We start from the raw sequence: 17,668 nt of genomic DNA on the forward strand, positions 1-17,668 counted from the left end.
CCTACCCCACCCCCCACCCTCCCACAGCTTCTCTGTCTCTGAGTCTGGGAAAGCTTCTTGGACCAGGCAGGTACCCTTCCAGGGCAGATCCCCGAGTCCATGCTTGTAAACCCCTTGGTACTAGGTCATTCCACTGCGTGGTCCCCAGGGTCTCTAAAGACCCTAAAGGGTCCCCCGTGGCCAGGCACCACGACGTCGGCGGCCGCCAGCACCCTTTGCCGGCTGCGCTCTTGGGCGGTGGGATCCTCACTGAGCTGCCGCCAGCTATCGCCGTCGCCCTCCCGCTCGAACACATCTCCAGCCACTATCACAGTACCCAAGGCGGTGCCAGTCACTACCACGCTCACGTCACCCAGGCCCGCGTGGCCCGGAGTGGCCCAGATTTCAAGTCCAGGACCAAGACGCAGTGGGTTCGTCTCGCTCAGCCCATGGGGCAGGTAGAGGCCCCCTGGGAGACAAAAATCGTGGGAGACTAGGAGCGAGGAACACGGGAACAGCCCCAGGCTGCCCACGTGGTCTGAGTGGCCGTGGGTGCCCACCACAAGGGTCACAGCGTCCTGGGCCACGCCATGTGTGGCCAGTGCGGCCAGCAGGGAATTTCGAGCCCAGGGTCCTCCGGTGTCCACCAGCACTGGGCCGGAGCCCGCTTGCTCCAGTGCAACCTGCGTATCCAGCTCCGCAGGGGCCTCCCAACGCGTGCTACGCGGTTTCCACGCTTTGGGCAGCACCAGAGTCACAGAACCATCCGCTCTCTGCGCTCCCCCCACTCCCTCCGGCTCCGAGTAGCCCTGCAGCAGCACTACTACCGAGTAGGGGTCCCCCGGGATCGACAGCGGAAGGTCCCCATGCAGGGGTTCCGTCCGCACCCGCAGACTCATGGTTAGGAACGTCCAAAGTTGAACAGCGCGCTCAGAAAAAGCGCCAGCGGCTTTTGACTTCCCTCAGATTCCGTACTCCCTAGAGTGCTGCCAAGATGGCGCTGACCATGCTGACTTCACTGACAGTTCTGGCCATCCGTACGGAAATGGCCTTTTGCGTCATTTCCTGTTACCCCGGAAGTAGACTCCTGGTGCCGGGTAGGCATAGGTACAGGCAGCAGTTATCCAAGGGGCAGGAAGTCGATGTTTGAGAACCTCGGAAGGTATATATGAAATATGCAGAATTCTGGTTCACAAAATCACGAGCCTTTTCCCGTCTTGAGCCACCAGCTCTTCCTTACTGTACACTCTACGTTCCATTTATCTTGCTTCTTCTGCTACGTTCAGTTCCTTCCCTCCCTCCTCTTTCTCTAAATTTCTTTTCCTCTTTTCTCTCTTAATTTTTCTCCTTGCCTCTTTCTCTGACCTTTTTTTCCTCTTAATTTCTTTCCTCTCTCTTCTCTCTCTCTCTGAAGCTGCACTCTCATTCCTTCTCTTCCTCTGAGGGAAGCATAGTGGGTCACTTTCCGTTTGACAGCCTTCTTTCTCATGGACAGTATCCAGCTGCCATTCCTCCTTTTATCTCTTTTTTCCTTGTCTCTTTTCTTTTTTGCCTTATTTCTCTCATTTCCCCTTCTCCTCTCTGTCTCTGTCTGTCTGTCTCTCACCTCTCTCTTGGTAGCCACTTTTTTCTAACCTCTCTTCCTCAGAGGGAAGCAGGGTGGGTCACTCGACATAAGACCCGTTCTTTCTCACGGGCAGAACAATTCCCAGTTGCCATCCCTCCCTTTTCTCTGCCTCCCCCAAACCAATGGTTGCTGGCTACAGGTTCCCTCTTGTCCTCCTGTGCTTAGTTCAGGGTTGATGGGCCAGTTGATACTCTCGTCAGAGCTCAGCAGGACTCTAGGGAAGGTGGTTTTGTAACTTCATTCAATCAGTCAACAAGCATTTATTAAGCACCTTCTATATGTCAAACCTTGCACTATCTTTGACTATTTGTGTAAGAACTTTGGAGTTAGTAAGAATTCAAGTCCTGAGACAGGACACTAGTTATATGAACCTGAGCAAAATGTTTAACTCTTCTCTTCAGTATCCTTTTCTCTAAAATGTGATGAATTTAGTGGCCTCTCAGGGCCCTTCCAGCAATAAATCTATGGTTCTAAAGTCTTAAGGAAATAGAAAAAACAAAACCTCCCTATCTTCAGAAAGCTTGTCTTTGATGTGTGAGAACACATTCATATTGTACACATTGTATGTACATAGTTACACTATACTTGGATATTGTTTCCCCCATTAGAATGTGAACTCCAGATCAGGAAATGGGTTTTGATTTTCTCAGTATCCCCAGTGCTTATCATGTATCTGCTTAATAAATGCTTGTTGACTGACATATAAATCAGAAAATATAAGATTAATACAGAATATGTGGAAGGTAAGCTTAGAGAGTCTGGCACTAACAGTATCAATTTGTAAAAGAAATTATGTGTTAGATTTCTTTATATGTTTATGTCATGGTAGGAATTTTCCTCCAATCTATGTGTTTGCAGATGCTTTAGCAACACTTCTTCCCCCAAGAAGTAAAATCTGTTCATTGAGTAAGGCTTAGTGTACCTCAACATCTGACTGGCCACTTTTTGAGGAATTCTGAGCGTTATTGGCCGGGAAAAAAATGAATCTAGAAATCTCTTTCCATGTTTGTGTTTAGAACAGGTAGTGGAGAATGGTTGGCATAGAAACATGAAATATTCATGTTCATTGATAACAATGGTGTGTCCAGTTAACAGAATATTAAGTTGGAGAATTCATATCAGTTGTACAATAGATAAATGTGAGCTTCTTAGGAATGGTTTCATTCCTCTTTTTGTATTTTTGTTCACCACAGGGCCTCGCGTTTGATGATCGATTTAAATGCTTATTGAAAAAGTGCTTTGTTGTCCTCAGGAAATATCACTACAACGTGTTAGGCAGATTTTTGGTTATTGTTGTTATAAGTTGTAAGCTATATTTGAGAGAAAAAATTACATCAGTGCATATTTCAAACACCTACTATGTGCAGAGCACCATACCTGGGGATATAGAAAATTTATATTAGATGCTATATAGGTAGAGGAAAGTAGTCTGAGATAATCAGGAAGGCTCTGTTGACTGGCATTTGGAAAATTCTAGGCCTTATTTATTTCTTCTCTGCTTTCTCAAATATTAATGAAATGTTTCATTTAGATATGACCAACATTTATTGCCTGAGATAGAAGAGACTGTAGTAGTTTGCTTGTCCACCTCTTTTAGGGGAGGTTCATTAATTTGCTTACTGTCAGAGATCCTAGGTATCCAGTCTTCTAGTCCACAGAATCTTAGGTGACAACCTCCCACTAACAGAGTTGGGATATGAATATCCTCTGACTACAAAACCAGTGTTTTTTTTCCTCTATACCAATTCTTTGTGCACTCAGAGAAATAACTGTTAAGAGAACAAAGCTCAAGCCTAGAAGATAGGAGGATATCAGAAGGTCCCCAGGGCGGTGAAGGACAAATAATACATTGGTTTCTGACAGAAGATGTATCTAATAAAAAACACATCTGGATGCTCTTACCAATGGATCAAATCTAAAGGCCCTCTAAAGAAGGATAATAGAGGAACATTTATTTATTATGTTTTTCTAGAGTAAGAGGAGAAGCCAAAGCTTTTCACTATGAGCAATTCATAGACTCATAAAATTTTAGAACTAGAAGGATCCTTAACATTCATCTAGCCCATTTTACCAATGAGGAAACTGAACCCCAGAAAAGGAAAGTGATTGCCTAATAGTTCACAGAAAATAATAAAGTTGTGTGTGTGTGTGTTCAAACCCATACTTATCCCTGAGTTTTCTTGGTTGTTTTCTACTATACATCATTGCCTCATTTCCCACATGAAAACACACACACACATACACACACACACACACACACACACACATTATTTTAAGGGGGAGGGGAATAAACTTCTAAGATGCCAAATTCTGTAACATAAATTTATTTAATTTGCAACATTAAATACAACATATTTAACAGCATCACACTTTTACAGTCCAGTCATATAATTTGTGCTTTGTAAGATAAGTAAACATGTATTCTATAATGATAAAGGCTACATACAGTTATTAAGAGTTGAAAAAGAAAAACATTCCTTTCTCCTTCATTGGACAAAGTACTTTTGGTTTTTTATCCTGGATATGATTTTAATTTGAATACTGGGCATAGTGTGAATTCTGTGATCTGAATCATCTAGGACCATTAAATGGGCCTGATTAGACAAGGTAAAGAAGCTCTGGAGAAAGAATGGCTGGCAGGGAACCATTTTTTTTCCCATTTCAACATGAACTTGGATAGAAATGGATCTTGGGGCAATAATGTTGATTATAAGTTTTTTTTTCATCCTTTTTTTTTTAAACTTCAGAATTTTCAAAACTAGTGCAAAAGAAGAATAATATTTTAAGAATTCTTTTGAGAAACTTTTGAGCATGAAAATAAAAGTTAGGGAATATTTTACTTTCCATTGGCAGAGCAGAGGCAGCAATATTATTCTGTAATAAGATTGTTGTGGAAAGATGGATACTCTTTTTTCCCATGGCAGCAAATTGTTTTCTAAACATTCTAAAGATGATAAGATTTTTTTAAAATTTCAAGTTGGCAGAGTCAGGAGAATCAATAATTAAGCATGTGGTACAAATTGGTCATGTCAGCACTAGCATATGACATACCAATCACACGAATGCCTCAGAAGCAGCACAATATGGTATACTCCATCAAAATATTCATATTCAAAATGAACCACTCAGTACAGAGGTCAAAACCCTTTCCTTTTCTTCAATAAAAATAAAAGTGAAACTCGGAGGCAATTTCCTCAAAGAGGTTTTTCTAATAATGTTCTTCTTAAAATACAGATTGTACAGTGTAAAGTTATTTAGAGAAAGCAATATTTTACCCTGAAATACTGGTGTTTTTATAATTAGAGAAGTTTTCAGTTGCTTTAAGGGAGGGGCAGCATTTGTTGGCAGATTACACTGAAGACATAAATCTCAGTGGAAAGCCTTGGAAATATTTTGGGTAAAGTCTACAGAAATAGATCTGAAAAAGGTAACACATTGAGCCTTATTTTGTTGTTTGGTTCATGCTTTAGTCATGTCCTACTCTTCCTGACCCCTTATAGGGTTTTCTTGGTAAAAATAATGAATCAGTTTGCCATTTCCTTTTCCTACTCATTTTAAAATAAGGGAATAGAAGTAAACAAGGTTAAATGACTTGCCCAGGGTCACACAAATAAGTGTCTGTGACTGGATTTGAACTCAAGAAGAAGAATCTTCCTGATTCCAAGCCCGGAGCTCAATCCATTAATAGAGACTTAAAACTTCTGCCATCATTTCTTAAGCATTTCTGAGAGTTGGTTCTTATTGATTACCATACATGAAATTGATATCATTATTTATAAAACTCTTGACCAATTTTAATTTTCAGTTGATTCATGTAAAGAAAGATATTCCACATGACATTTTATTATAAAAATCTGAAGCCACAGCAATCTTCATTTGGTTCAAGCCTATTCACAAGCTTACCTATGTCAGCACAAAAAAGAATTTCCCTTTTGATACAGTATGTTCTAAAGCACTATATTTCAAAACTCACCACAGGTTCTAATAATGAATAAAAACTTATTAATTTCATTTCATTATTTTTTTGAGCATACCTGTGTGTAACAGACTTTAGGAGGAGATTTAAAAAAAATAATTCTGCTAATGATTTGGAAAATTTCATAGCATTGCACAAACCACTGTAACCAAAGTTGGAATAAAAGGTGAAAAGACTTTGCAGGCCAGTTGCCTTATCCCAGCTCTAGCAGCCAGTCAAAGAGGCTTGGTTTCACTTCCTTTCTCTCCTCATGCAGCTTGCAATATTGGACCACAGCATGAAATATATCACCCACCTTCCAGGCTTTCTGATGAACTAGCTGTACAACATCCAGGAACTGAAATTAAGCAAAAAATTAGGTTTAATTACTTATTGGATGTTCTTTGACTTATGAAAGCAAGTGTCAATAGAAAGGGCCATTGGTTTGTTCTCTTCTATATTTTGGGTTATTTCTTTTTTCTTTTGAACTTTTGAAAGATCAAATTGAAAAGATTGTCTCAGATAATGTTAGTTACCTAGATTCTTTACTTGGTTATATTCATAAATAGCTCTGTAATTTACTTAAAAAAAAAAACAACAACTAAAAAATGGTCCAATTCTTACCCTTTGTTGTAGTATCAATTCTAAGAAGATTGGCAAGGGCTAGGCAAAAGGGGTTAAATGACTTGCCAGGGTCACACAGGAAGTGTCTGAACCCAGATCCTCCAGACTCCAGGTCTGGCACTCTGTCTACTGTGCTACATAGTTGCCCTGTTGTAAATTACCTTTACTATTACTGAAAAAGATAGAATTTTCAAATAGAATTGAATGGCATTCGTTTAACCAACCTCTTTCCATGATTGTTGTAGTTTCTACTGGCTTACCAGGTCACTCTTCCAACTTCTTAAGTGATTAGTACTGGGGACAATGATTGGTGAGTAAGAGCCCCATCTCCTTTCTCTTCCATTTTGGTAGGACAGAATGAGTCTCACAGCATGTATGGATATGGGCTTTGTGACATCTTCTCTTCCCAAACCACATTTGCTATATTGCTATCACCTTTGACTCTTCACTAACATCTCCCATTAACTGTCATATCTTGTCATTTCTACCTTCTCAACCTCTGCTCCTTTTTCTTTACTTATATAACTACCAGCATATTTCATATCTTTATCATATCATCTTTTTCCTGGATATATTGCAATAACCACTTGCTGAAGAAAGATTTCTTTGCCTCAAGGCTCTCTCCACTCCATTGCATACTCCACATGATTTTCTTAAACCACAGGTTTGATCTTATTTTAAAACTCCATTGTATCCCTATTGACTTTGCATCAAATATTAATAATTTCTATTTTTATATGTTTTAAAATATATATTACTATTAATACAATCTGCTAGCCTTATCAGCTTTCATCCTTCTTAACACTCTCTTCCTAGATATTCTTTCTGGATTTTTTTGCCACTGTTCTCTCCTGGTTTCTCCTCAAGTAGCAGATCTCATAATCCATATCATTATGCCTTATTTTGAATGTCCCCCAAGGTTTGTTCTAGTCATTCTTCCATTCTCTTTTCTCTCTTGGTAACTGCAACAGTTACAGTGGGTTTAATTATTATCTCTATGAGATGACACAGATCTAGGCAAACAGCTTAACTTTCTCCTTTGTGCTTTAGTTCCACATTACTAGTTGCCTATTAAACATTTCAAACTGTATGCCTGAGAGCCATGTTGGTGAAGACATGGCATGAGTGGAGAGCCCACACTCAGGGGAGGTGCTCCATTCCCCCTCTTCCCAGCACCCAACGACATTTTTTGCATACCCCACCCCTAGGTCTAGTGTCCAAAGCAAGCACTTTATCCCTTAGCTCTCTCCCATAAAGTGGGGGCTCACAGACAGCTTGAATTTGCCCTCTGGGCACTAAAACTCATTAAAGGTTCACCAATGCTGCCATAGAAGAATCCCAGATTCAACTTGTCTAAAACTGAAATCTTTCCTTTCCTCACCTCTTTCCACTTCCAACACTTCCCTTTTTAAAATTTTCCCGTTTCTGGTAAAGGCACCATTATCCTTTGAGATAAACTGAGCATTATACTTAAGTCTTCCCCATGTCTATGATCTAGCCAAAATGTTCCTCCTATTGTTCTTATGAAATGCTTCATCTTCTATATTGTTTCATTCATCCCCTTTCCTAGAATATACTTAAACTTTCCTTATTGTCTCTTCTTTTAAGCTTAAGCATTACTTTCTGTGTGATCCCTCCCAACATCTAGTGCCTTCTTTCCAAACTATCTTGAATTTAAATATTTTGAATTTATTTGTATTTTCTTTATGTTTATTCTGTATATACTTACATAAAATATTTGTTTTTCTCTCCATTAGGCAATAAGCTCCTTATGAGTAATGATTGCTTTAGTCTTTATATTTGTATCTTCAGATCCTTGCCTAGGAACTGGCACATAGTAGTTATTTAAGTAATGCTTATTGGTTCATTGATAGTACATGTATATAATTTATAAATGAGTAGCTCAATGTATACATTGCATATGGGTGCTCAAAAAATTTCTATAGATGGGTATAGAAATTGAAATCTCACACATAGTCAGTGATAGAAGAATTTAAACCCATCTTATGACTTCAGAGATGGTATTCTTTCTATTGTGCTGTTTCTATTCAAACCTCATTTTTATAGCTAAAGCTTGGAGAGTAACCTTGATTTGTTCAAGGCCATACAGTTTATTTGCATAGCTAAGATTAGAACCCAAGGGTCCTGAATTACAAAATAGTCCACTTTCTACTAAACCATACTTTACTTTGGGATTAAGTGTGAGGATATGATTTGGTAAGAGATATCCCTGTTGAGCACTGAGGGAAACAGGGGTCTGGGAATTTAGACTCTTATTAAGAGGTATAAGATTCTACCTTTTGGATGATCAGTTAGTACTTCTTAGATCTGTATTCTAGAGTTTGGAAGTCTGCTATTTCTAAAATTGTGGTCATTTCTTATTTAGCCATTAAGTAGAATGCTGTAGTTTTTCTGGTTCTCTGTCCCACCAGCTTAAATTAGGCAAAACATTTTAAGCAATGAGTATATATGTGATCACAAGACCAACTAATTTATGTAGTTGTTAAAATTAGGGCTTTATGTCTTTTACTTTGTGTAGGCTTAATCTAAGTGAAAATATTTTCCATTTTGGAAAATAAAGTATTTCAGGTTGAATATTTGGTAAGCACAAGGAGGATCTTAGAGCTCTTTATATAGGGATTGTGAGGGGGAGAGACAGGCAGTATTTCAGAGCTAGAAGATCATCCAGGTGAGATAAAGTATGATGAACTTAGAATCAGCAGAGCCAGGTGTTGATCTAGGATGATGACATTCCCAATCCATGCCCCATTCCATTGACTAGTAGATCCCTGAAATTCCATGCACAGAACTTTATCCCTTTAGCTTAAAGATCTTGATGCCTATTAATTAAAGTGAAAATTCTTTACAGAGGAAAATCACTTGAAGCTGTTCTCTGTTATTTGCCTTTAAGTGTGAATGGAAGAATTTGGGCAAGTTTTCATCATGGAAGGTAGAGAATAGTAGTAGCAGAGTAGTAGAGAATATGAGCATATAGAGAGACTAGAGTTCCTGAAAATAGAAAGCATCTTGGGAAGCCGAGGAACAACTTCAGCCCATCTCATATGCAGGTCCAGGTCACCATTTTCTAGGAGTCACCATTTGTCTTGGAAGACAAATGCTTTTAGATATCAATGGTTATGTTATAGCCAGAAGACTATGGTGGCTTTTGCATATTGCCTCTCAATGTTTACCCCATTATTGTGGGGGAAACCATCAACAAGCATCATATGCAATGGGGATAAATTAGAAGCATTCCCAATAAGATCAGGTGTGAAACAAGGATGCTCATTATCACCTCTACTATTCAACATAGTACTAGAAACACTAGCAGTAGCAATTAGAGAAGAAAAAGAAATTGAAGGTATTAAAATAGGCAATGAGGAGACCAAGCTATCACTCTTTCTAGATGATATGATGGTCTACTTAAAAAAATCCTAGAGAATCAACTAAAAAACTAGTGGAAATAATCAACAACTTTAGTAAAGTTGAAGGATACAAAATAAATGCACATAAATCATCAGCATTTCTATATATTTCCAACACATCTCAGCAGCAAGAGTTAGAAAGAGAAACACCATTCAAAATCACCCTAAACCAGTGATGGGCAAACTATGGCCTGCGGCCTGGATGCAGTTCCCTGAAATGTTCTATCTAGCCATGTGACATTATTCCTAATCTGATGAATATAGTGAGTAGGATACAATACAATGAAACTTCGAAAGAGTTGCCTTAGAAACAGATTGACAGATGAGCATTTCCTTTCCTTTGGCCCCTTCTTTATAAAGTTTACCCATCACTATCTACCAAAAAAAACACAGGAATTATAAGAACACAACTATAAAACACTTTCCAAACAATTAAAACTAAATCTAAACAATTGGAAAAACATTGATTGTTCATGGGTAGGACAAGCTAACATAATAAAAATGACCATTCTACCCAAATTAATTTACTTATTTAGTGCCATACCTATCAAACTACCAAAAAACTTTTTTACTGAATTAGAAAAAACTATAACGAAGTTCATTTGGAAGAACAAAAGATCAAGAATATCAAGGGAAATAATGAAAAAACATGAAGGAAGGTGGCCTAGCAGTACCAGATATTAAACTATACTATAAAGCAGTGGTCATCAAAACAATATGGTACTGGGGGGCAGCTAGGTAGCTCAGTGGAGTGAGAGTCAGGCCTAGAGACAGGAGGTCCTAGGTTCAAACCCGGCCTCAGCCACTTCCCAGCTGTGTGACCCTGGGCAAGTCACTTGACCCCCATTGCCCACTCTTACCAATCTTCCACCTATGAGACAATACACCGAAGTATAAGGGTTTAAAAAAAAACAACCAATATGGTACTGGCTAAGAGATAGAAGGGATGATCAGTGGAATAGACTTGGGGTAAGTGACGTCAGCAAGACAGTGAATGATAAACCCAAAGAGCCCAACTTCTGGGACAAAAATCCACTATTTGACAAAAACTGCTGGGAAAACAATATGGGAGAGATTAGGTTTAGATCAACATCTCACACCCTACACCAAGATAAATTCAGAATGGGTGAATGACTTGAATATAAAGAAGGAAACTAAGTAAATTAGGGGAACACAGAGTAGTATACTTGCCAGATCTTTGGGAAAGGAAAGATTTTTAAACCAAGCAAGAGTTAGAAAAAATTAATTACAAAATGTAAAATAAATAATTTTGATTACATTAAATTAAAAAGGTTTTGTACAAACAAAACTAGTGCAACCAAAATTAGAAGGGAATCAACAAATTGGGAAAAAAGTCTTTAAACAAAAAACTCTGACAAAGGTTTAATTACTCAAATATATAAAGGGCTAAATCAATTGTACAAAAAATCAAGCCATTCCCCAATTGATAAATGGGCAAGGGACACGAATAGGCAATTTTCAGATAAAGAAGTCAAAACTATCCATAAGCACAGGAGAAAGTGTTCTAAATCTCTTATAATTAGAGAAATGCAAATCAAAACAACTCTGAGGTACCGCCTCACACCTAGCAGATTGGCTAATATGACAGCAAAGGAAAGTAATAAATGCTGGAGGGATGTGGCAAAATTGGGACATTGAGGCATTGCTGGTGGAGTTGTGAATTGATCCAACCATTCTGGATGGCAATTTGGAACTGTGTCCAAAGGGCACTAAAAGACTGCCTGCCCTTTAATCCAACCATACCACTGCTGGGGTTATACCCCAAAGTGATAATACAGAAAAAGACTTGTACAAAAATATTTATAGCCGCGCTCTTTGTAGTGGCAAAAAACTGGAAAATGAGGGGATGCCCTTCAATTGGGGAATGGCTGAACAAATTATGGTATCTGCTGGTGATAGAATACTATTGTGCTCAAAGAAATAATGAACTGGAGGAATTCCACGTGAACTGGAAAGACCTCCAGGAATTGATGCAGCGTGAAAGGTCCAGAACCAGAAGAACATTGTACTGATACACTGTGGCATGATAGAATGTAATGGACTTCTGTACTAGCAGCAATGCAACGACCCAGGACAATTCTGAGGGATTTATGAGAAAGAAAACTATCCACATCCAGAGGGAGAACTGTGGGAGTAGAAACACAAAAGAAAAGAAAAGGAAAGGAAAGGAAAGGAAAGGAAAGGAAAGGAAAGGAAAGGAAAGGAAAGGAAAGGAAAGGAAAGGAAAGAAAAACAACTGCTTGGACACATGGGTTGAGGGGGATATTATTGGGGATATAGACGCTAAACAATCAACCTAGTGCAAATATCAATAATATAGAAATAGGTCTTGATTGATGGTACATGTAATTCCTAATGGAATTGCATGTAGGCTATGGGGGAGGATTAGGGGGGTTTGAGGAGAGGGAAAGAACATGAATCATGTAACCATGGGAAAATATTCTAAAAATAAATTAATTTTAAAAATCTAGAGAATAAGAAAAAATAAAAAAATAAAAAATATTCACTGTATCATGGGTTATTTTTTTTTCAAATTTCAAATATCTAATTCTGTATCACAGAGGGTTTTTTTTTGTAAGAAACCACCAGTTTATTGAATGACAAATCCAACAGCAACTCCCCTGCTATCCATCGCCCCACCAAGAGAGCAGCTAAGCCCAGGTAAGGTGCTTTGGACAGCAGACCCGGGGGCACAAGAGGGCTAAGAAGGGAGAATGTCTTTCTGTCCAAAACTCTGGGATGGGGATAAGCTTGAGGTAGGAAGGGGGTCTCAGTGGATAGAACACTGACTAGAGAACTGAGGCCTATAACCCTAGCACCTGGAGTTCAAGGGGGAAGCTAGGCCTTAGATGTGTGTTCACCATGAGGAGGAATGAGACCTGTGGACACACAGCCAGACTGGGGCAGTTCTAGTAGGGGCTCACCATATCTGGGAGGCTGCCCACAGATGGAGAAGAGGGGGAAGGAACAGGTGCTGGAGTGGGAGCCTGGGGGAGGCAGGACTAGGCCTGAATGTGGTGGGGCAGGAGTATTGGGAGCAGAGAAGCCTGAGGGGGCCTAGCCTGGTGCACAGGGGAGTCACTCTGAAGAAGAGGAGAGAGCAGGTCAGAGCAGAGCAGCAGGAACAGAAGCCAATGAGTTCTCAAAGACACACGCATAACATCAACACGACACTTTCAAGGGGATGCGGGGCAGGGCCCTTAGAAGTGGGGCCCAGGGACAGAGGGGCCCTTTCCTATTGTAGCCAGCCAGCCAGGAGACAGAGAGGCTTGGCTGGCCTGACTGCCTCTTTCATGCTGGGTGGCCAGCTGACTCTGTCCCTTTGGCCTCAGGCCATCCCTTCTGTCCCCCTTGGGAAAGCTAAGCTGACTTGAGACAGAGATGATATTCCTGGGGTGGGGTGGTGGGGGTTGAACTAACTCCTAACCAACAGCTAGGGACCCATGGGTGCCCCACACCAGTGCTGTGTTCTGTATCCTGGGTGCTGACTGGCTCAGTGACTAGCATTGGTCTATTTGCTCTCCTGCTACTGGGATATCCCTGGGGTTTTTGGAATGTAAGTCCTGTAACAGGTATGGGATCACCGTATATGCATACATGTATCTCACTCTCTTTCTCAATAATTTATCATCTCTCTCTCTCTCTCTCTCTCTCTCCACCTATCAATCAGTCAGTCATCTATCTAATATCTAAGGAAACTAGCTTCTTCCTACCGCCTTTCTTTGAATCATTATTTACTTGCAAGTGGTAGAAGATAGAGAAAGAAAATAAAGGAGGGAAAAACATGGATTCCAGAGAATTTTTCCCTAGCTCATGCCACTGCCTCAAGCTACATGGATTGCCAGGTATTTTCTGGAGTGTTAGCAGAAAGTTGTCTTCCGTGTCTCTGTTTTTGGGATTCCATTGACTTGGATACCTGGTTCTGATGTCTTACTATGAAAAGAGGGTTATACTGGCAATCTAGAATTTTATAGAAGAGTCACTGAAACAGATGTTATGATATTCAATGACTCCAAATGACTTAATATTGACTGATGAGGTATAAATATGAAAAATAATAAAGGCTGAGCAAAATATATATATTAGTATTTTAATTAAAGCCATGCTGATAGATAAAGTCATTAAACCACGCGCTTGTAAGAATTCAAAATTGCCGCCTCCATTTTGTTACATCTCATCTCTTCCCCGAGCCTGCTAGCCAAGAGACCACTCACCCCCAACCCAGGAGATTTAAACTCTTTTCTGCGTGGAGACGTAGGGTCCCCACGCCCAAAGAACTGGAAATGGAAACCCGTTGGACCACGGGAAATGTAGTTTGATAATTTCCACGTGTCCATAGGAAAAAAAAATATATATATATATATATATATACTTTTAGATGGCATATCCCAAATTTCACTTTTACAGAGGCTACTCAGTGTAATAGAACACTGAATCTGAAATCAGGAAACTTGGATTGAAGTTCTGCTATTTACTCATTGGGTAAATAGGGGCAAATCATTTACATCCCTGAGCTTTTTCTTCCTCTTCTGTAAAATGGGGATGATAATACAGGACAAGCTCATAAATAGAAAACAATCTCAGCATGAAGGAGAGTTTGAAAGAGATAAGACCAAGGTTAAGAAAGAAATGGGTAGCTAGGGGTGCAATAGATAGAGTGCTGGGCCTGGAGTCAGGAAGACTCATATTCTTGAGTTCAAATCTGGCCTCAGATATGTACTAGCTATGTGACCTTGGGTGAGTTACTTAATTTGTTTGCCTCAGTTTCTGCATATATAAAATGAGTTGGAGAAGGAAATGGTATACCACTCCAGTATCTTTGCCAAGAAAACCCCAAATGGAGTCATGAAGAGTCGGACATGACTATAACAACTGAACAATAACAACAAATAAGAGTGAATCGCAGTGGAAATCAATAGTTTTATGCTTAAGCTGTCACAACTCCAAAGTCAGACCCCAAACCCAAAGAAGTGAGAGAAGTTACCTAAGGAGAAAAAAAGGAGGGTCTGATACCAACAAGGATTGGAATAACCTTGCAAAAAATGAAGATGGAAATACAGATGAAGCATTGAAAGCTGAACGTGCCAGAGATGTCATGTAAATGGTGTGGATTTTGAATAACTACTTACAATGTCTATACCATTTGAAATATTATTTTTATCAAATTTTGTAAGAATGCCAGTATTTGAAAGAAAGTCTTTGTTTATAGCAGGATTATGTGTAATTCAGTTTGCAAACTTTTAAATACTATGTGAACTTGAAGTATTGTTGCTCTCATTCTGCTATAATATAGAGACCTTTGAACTGAAGGCTGGTCTTTGAATCCCTCCCAAGGTTTCTAAATCCAAGCTGATTTCCTGACATGGCAGATTTCAAGAATATGCTAGCACACAAGTAAAAATAATGAGCTCAATAGCCTATAGTGCTTAAACTTAGACAGCTCTAGCCTTGAAACACCTGCAAAGCTGATAAACAGAAAATTTTCCTGATTTCTTTTATAAAAATGAAGATGGCATTAGTGATTCTGAGGAGTCTGAATTTGAAGGTCAAGGACACTTGCAGCTCATTCTTATAGCCAAAGGTTTTATTGCTTTATTGGACAATTGCCTTCAAATATTTCATGACATTTGTCCATTGCTGGGTTGTGGCATTTTAATAATGAGCCTTGGCTTGACAGGCACTTGCCCTTATCTTTTCTCTGAATCAAAAATGAAAATCAGGGCCGTTCCTGTCCTTCAGTATCATAATCAATAACTAATCAGCTATCTCCATATACAGAAGCATCTGAATCCTTATGAACAAGTATTTTGTCAAGAAGATCTTAGAGACCTACATGCTATTTACATGCCCAATTCTAACCTTTAATCAATACTTTAGTGGCATATAATTAATACCTGCAACTGAAGAATAGTATTATACATAGGATGAATTCTTCTTCTCAGATGCATGTTAGCAATAGGGTAAACTGTTGGCAAAATTCAGTGATAAAGCTGTTCTTTTAGAATGTTGCCATTTGGAAACATGACTGAAGGTGATTTAAATTATGTTTATAATTTTCAGATAACATACATAGGTAAAAGGGGAAGTATGATATCTTTTTTCATAAACATGTACAAAATAATCTTCACATAAATCTTCTCAAATAAATCATGCACAGTAAGCAAAATAACCAATAACTTTATTGACTTTATCTTCAGAGCAGGCATTGCTAGTCACATTTTGTATTCTCTGTTCTGTTGACCTCTCTTTCTATTTTTTATTCAGTGCTAGAGAGGTAGGACCCTTTGGCCTGTGAAGGAAGTCAACCTAAAAGCTGAAGCTACAAAGAGAAACAATTGTAATCACAAAGAAAAAGAAAAAGGAGGTTTTGCCTAGAGATTAAGAAATATTTATAGGGGAACTTAGTGACAACCTTAAATAGTCAGAAGGAATGTACAAAAGATGTAAGTAGGGAAGATAATGAGGATTAATAGAAAAAATAACATCCTACTAAAAGGTCTTAAGGCTGGTAAGGAAAGTTAAAAACAAAAACAAAAAAAATTTTTAAAAAGCAATTTGTGGCAGAGAAAGAAGAAATAAAACAAATGCTCATTCTGGATGGGATGATGATAATGGACAGTGGTGGAATGGGTGAACTACATTTATAGTAAGAGGACCTTGGTCCATCTCTACCTGTGTAACCTTTGGGACCAGAGTTCTGATTCCATTTCCAGAGATTACTAACCCATGTAATCTAAGGCCAGTCACTTAACTTCTTTGGCCTCAGTTTCCTCAGCTGTAAAATGAAGGTCTGGACTGAATGACCTCTGAAATCCCTTCTTATTTCTATAATCTAGTATTTGGCTTCTGTTTTTCTTGCCTAGTAGAGTGATTCTTGGATTGGAAGAGATAGAATAAAAATGATTGGTAGGGAGGTGAAAGTCAAAATAAATAAGACAAGAAGAGAGTACCCAGTGGGAATTAGTTAAATGAAAATGACCTTTTCTGACATTGGCTTAGAAATTCCTGTCACCTTATCAGAGTTGATGAGGAATTAATGAGGAGCTATCACCCTTATATCACACATCTGTGGTAGTGAGTGATAATGTCCTCCTTTCCCTCCCTTGGTACCTAACAATGGCCATTTAATAGCACATAATTAAAAAACAATCAGAATTAATGAGGTGATGAAATGCACTGGTATATGATGGACACTAATAATTCTCTTATTTAGGCATTTTTTAATATAGACATTACAGCACTTGCAACATAAGAAATAGATAACAATTGCTGAGCCACTATTATATGGCATAGTGGAAAGAGTGATGGAGTTAGAATCACAATACTTGGGTTTAAATCCTAGCTCATACACTTTCTACCTGTATTTACCTTGAGCAATAAAGACTTCATCGTTATGATCTCTAAGATCCCTTCCTAGCTCTATATCTTAATATGAAATTTTGCCATGGATCTCTAAAGATGACAGTCTTAGCCCTTGATGTATTTGGGAATAGAATACTTAGGAGAGGTGGTTATAAGTGAGTAAATGTTGAGTTATTATAGAGGAAACTGTGGGAGTATTATGGTAGAATTGGGTACTGGAGGAAGTCAAGGTAATCATACAGTTGAAGAGTCACTGAACCTGAGTTAATAACCCTAAGACAATTTTATTTAATGTTAGTCCTGTGCTCCTTCTTTTCTTCCCATCCTGAGCTAGTAAGTAGTATGGAAAGGGTTAACCATGGGAGTTAAGACAGATGGTAGGGGAAAGTAGGGAGTGGAGGTAGGAGAAAAGAATAATATTTAATTTTTGTATGTTGTATTTTAATGTTAGTAATTATCTACTTAAGATTTCTTTTCTTTGTAAGACCTCAAAAGTTAGGATAAGTTCATTTGTGAGTTATGTTCTTCTGTAAAACAATATAGATAATTTTTTAAGACAATCACAAAAACTCATAGTGAAAAATACTATCTTCCTAGAGAAAAAGAACTGATAGACTTTTTCCTTCCCTCCCTCCCTCCTTTCCTTCCTTCCTCCCTCCCTCCCTCCCTCCCTCC

The 17,668-nt window shown here is 38.9% G+C and overlaps 2 protein-coding genes across 2 annotated transcripts in view; both read right to left on the reverse strand.

The window, feature by feature from the left end:
• Nucleotides 1–57: 57 nt before the first annotated feature.
• On the reverse strand, nt 58–901 carry MBLAC1 (metallo-beta-lactamase domain containing 1). The gene has a single exon (XM_044667600.1). The coding sequence runs from the start codon at nt 876–878 to the stop codon at nt 126–128; it is 753 nt and encodes a 250-aa protein (XP_044523535.1). The 5' UTR covers nt 879–901; the 3' UTR covers nt 58–125.
• A 4,874-nt stretch (nt 902–5,775) lies between these two features.
• The window catches only part of LOC123241950 (SPHK1 interactor, AKAP domain containing), a 126,461-nt gene continuing 114,568 nt past the window's right edge, over nt 5,776–17,668 (reverse strand). The window contains exon 11 of the mRNA XM_044669451.1: nt 5,776–5,919. Coding sequence (XP_044525386.1) covers nt 5,776–5,919 — 144 coding nt within the window. The remainder of the gene's footprint in view (nt 5,920–17,668) is intronic.

The sequence above is a fragment of the Gracilinanus agilis genome, chromosome 3 (assembly GCF_016433145.1).
Source record: "Gracilinanus agilis isolate LMUSP501 chromosome 3, AgileGrace, whole genome shotgun sequence".
In the NCBI taxonomy this organism is placed as follows: domain Eukaryota; kingdom Metazoa; phylum Chordata; class Mammalia; order Didelphimorphia; family Didelphidae; genus Gracilinanus; species Gracilinanus agilis.

Coding starts and splice junctions, on each gene's coding strand:
- MBLAC1 (XM_044667600.1), bottom strand. CDS start 878: ATGAGTCTGCGGGTGCGGACGGAACCCCTGCATGGGGACCTTCCGCTG.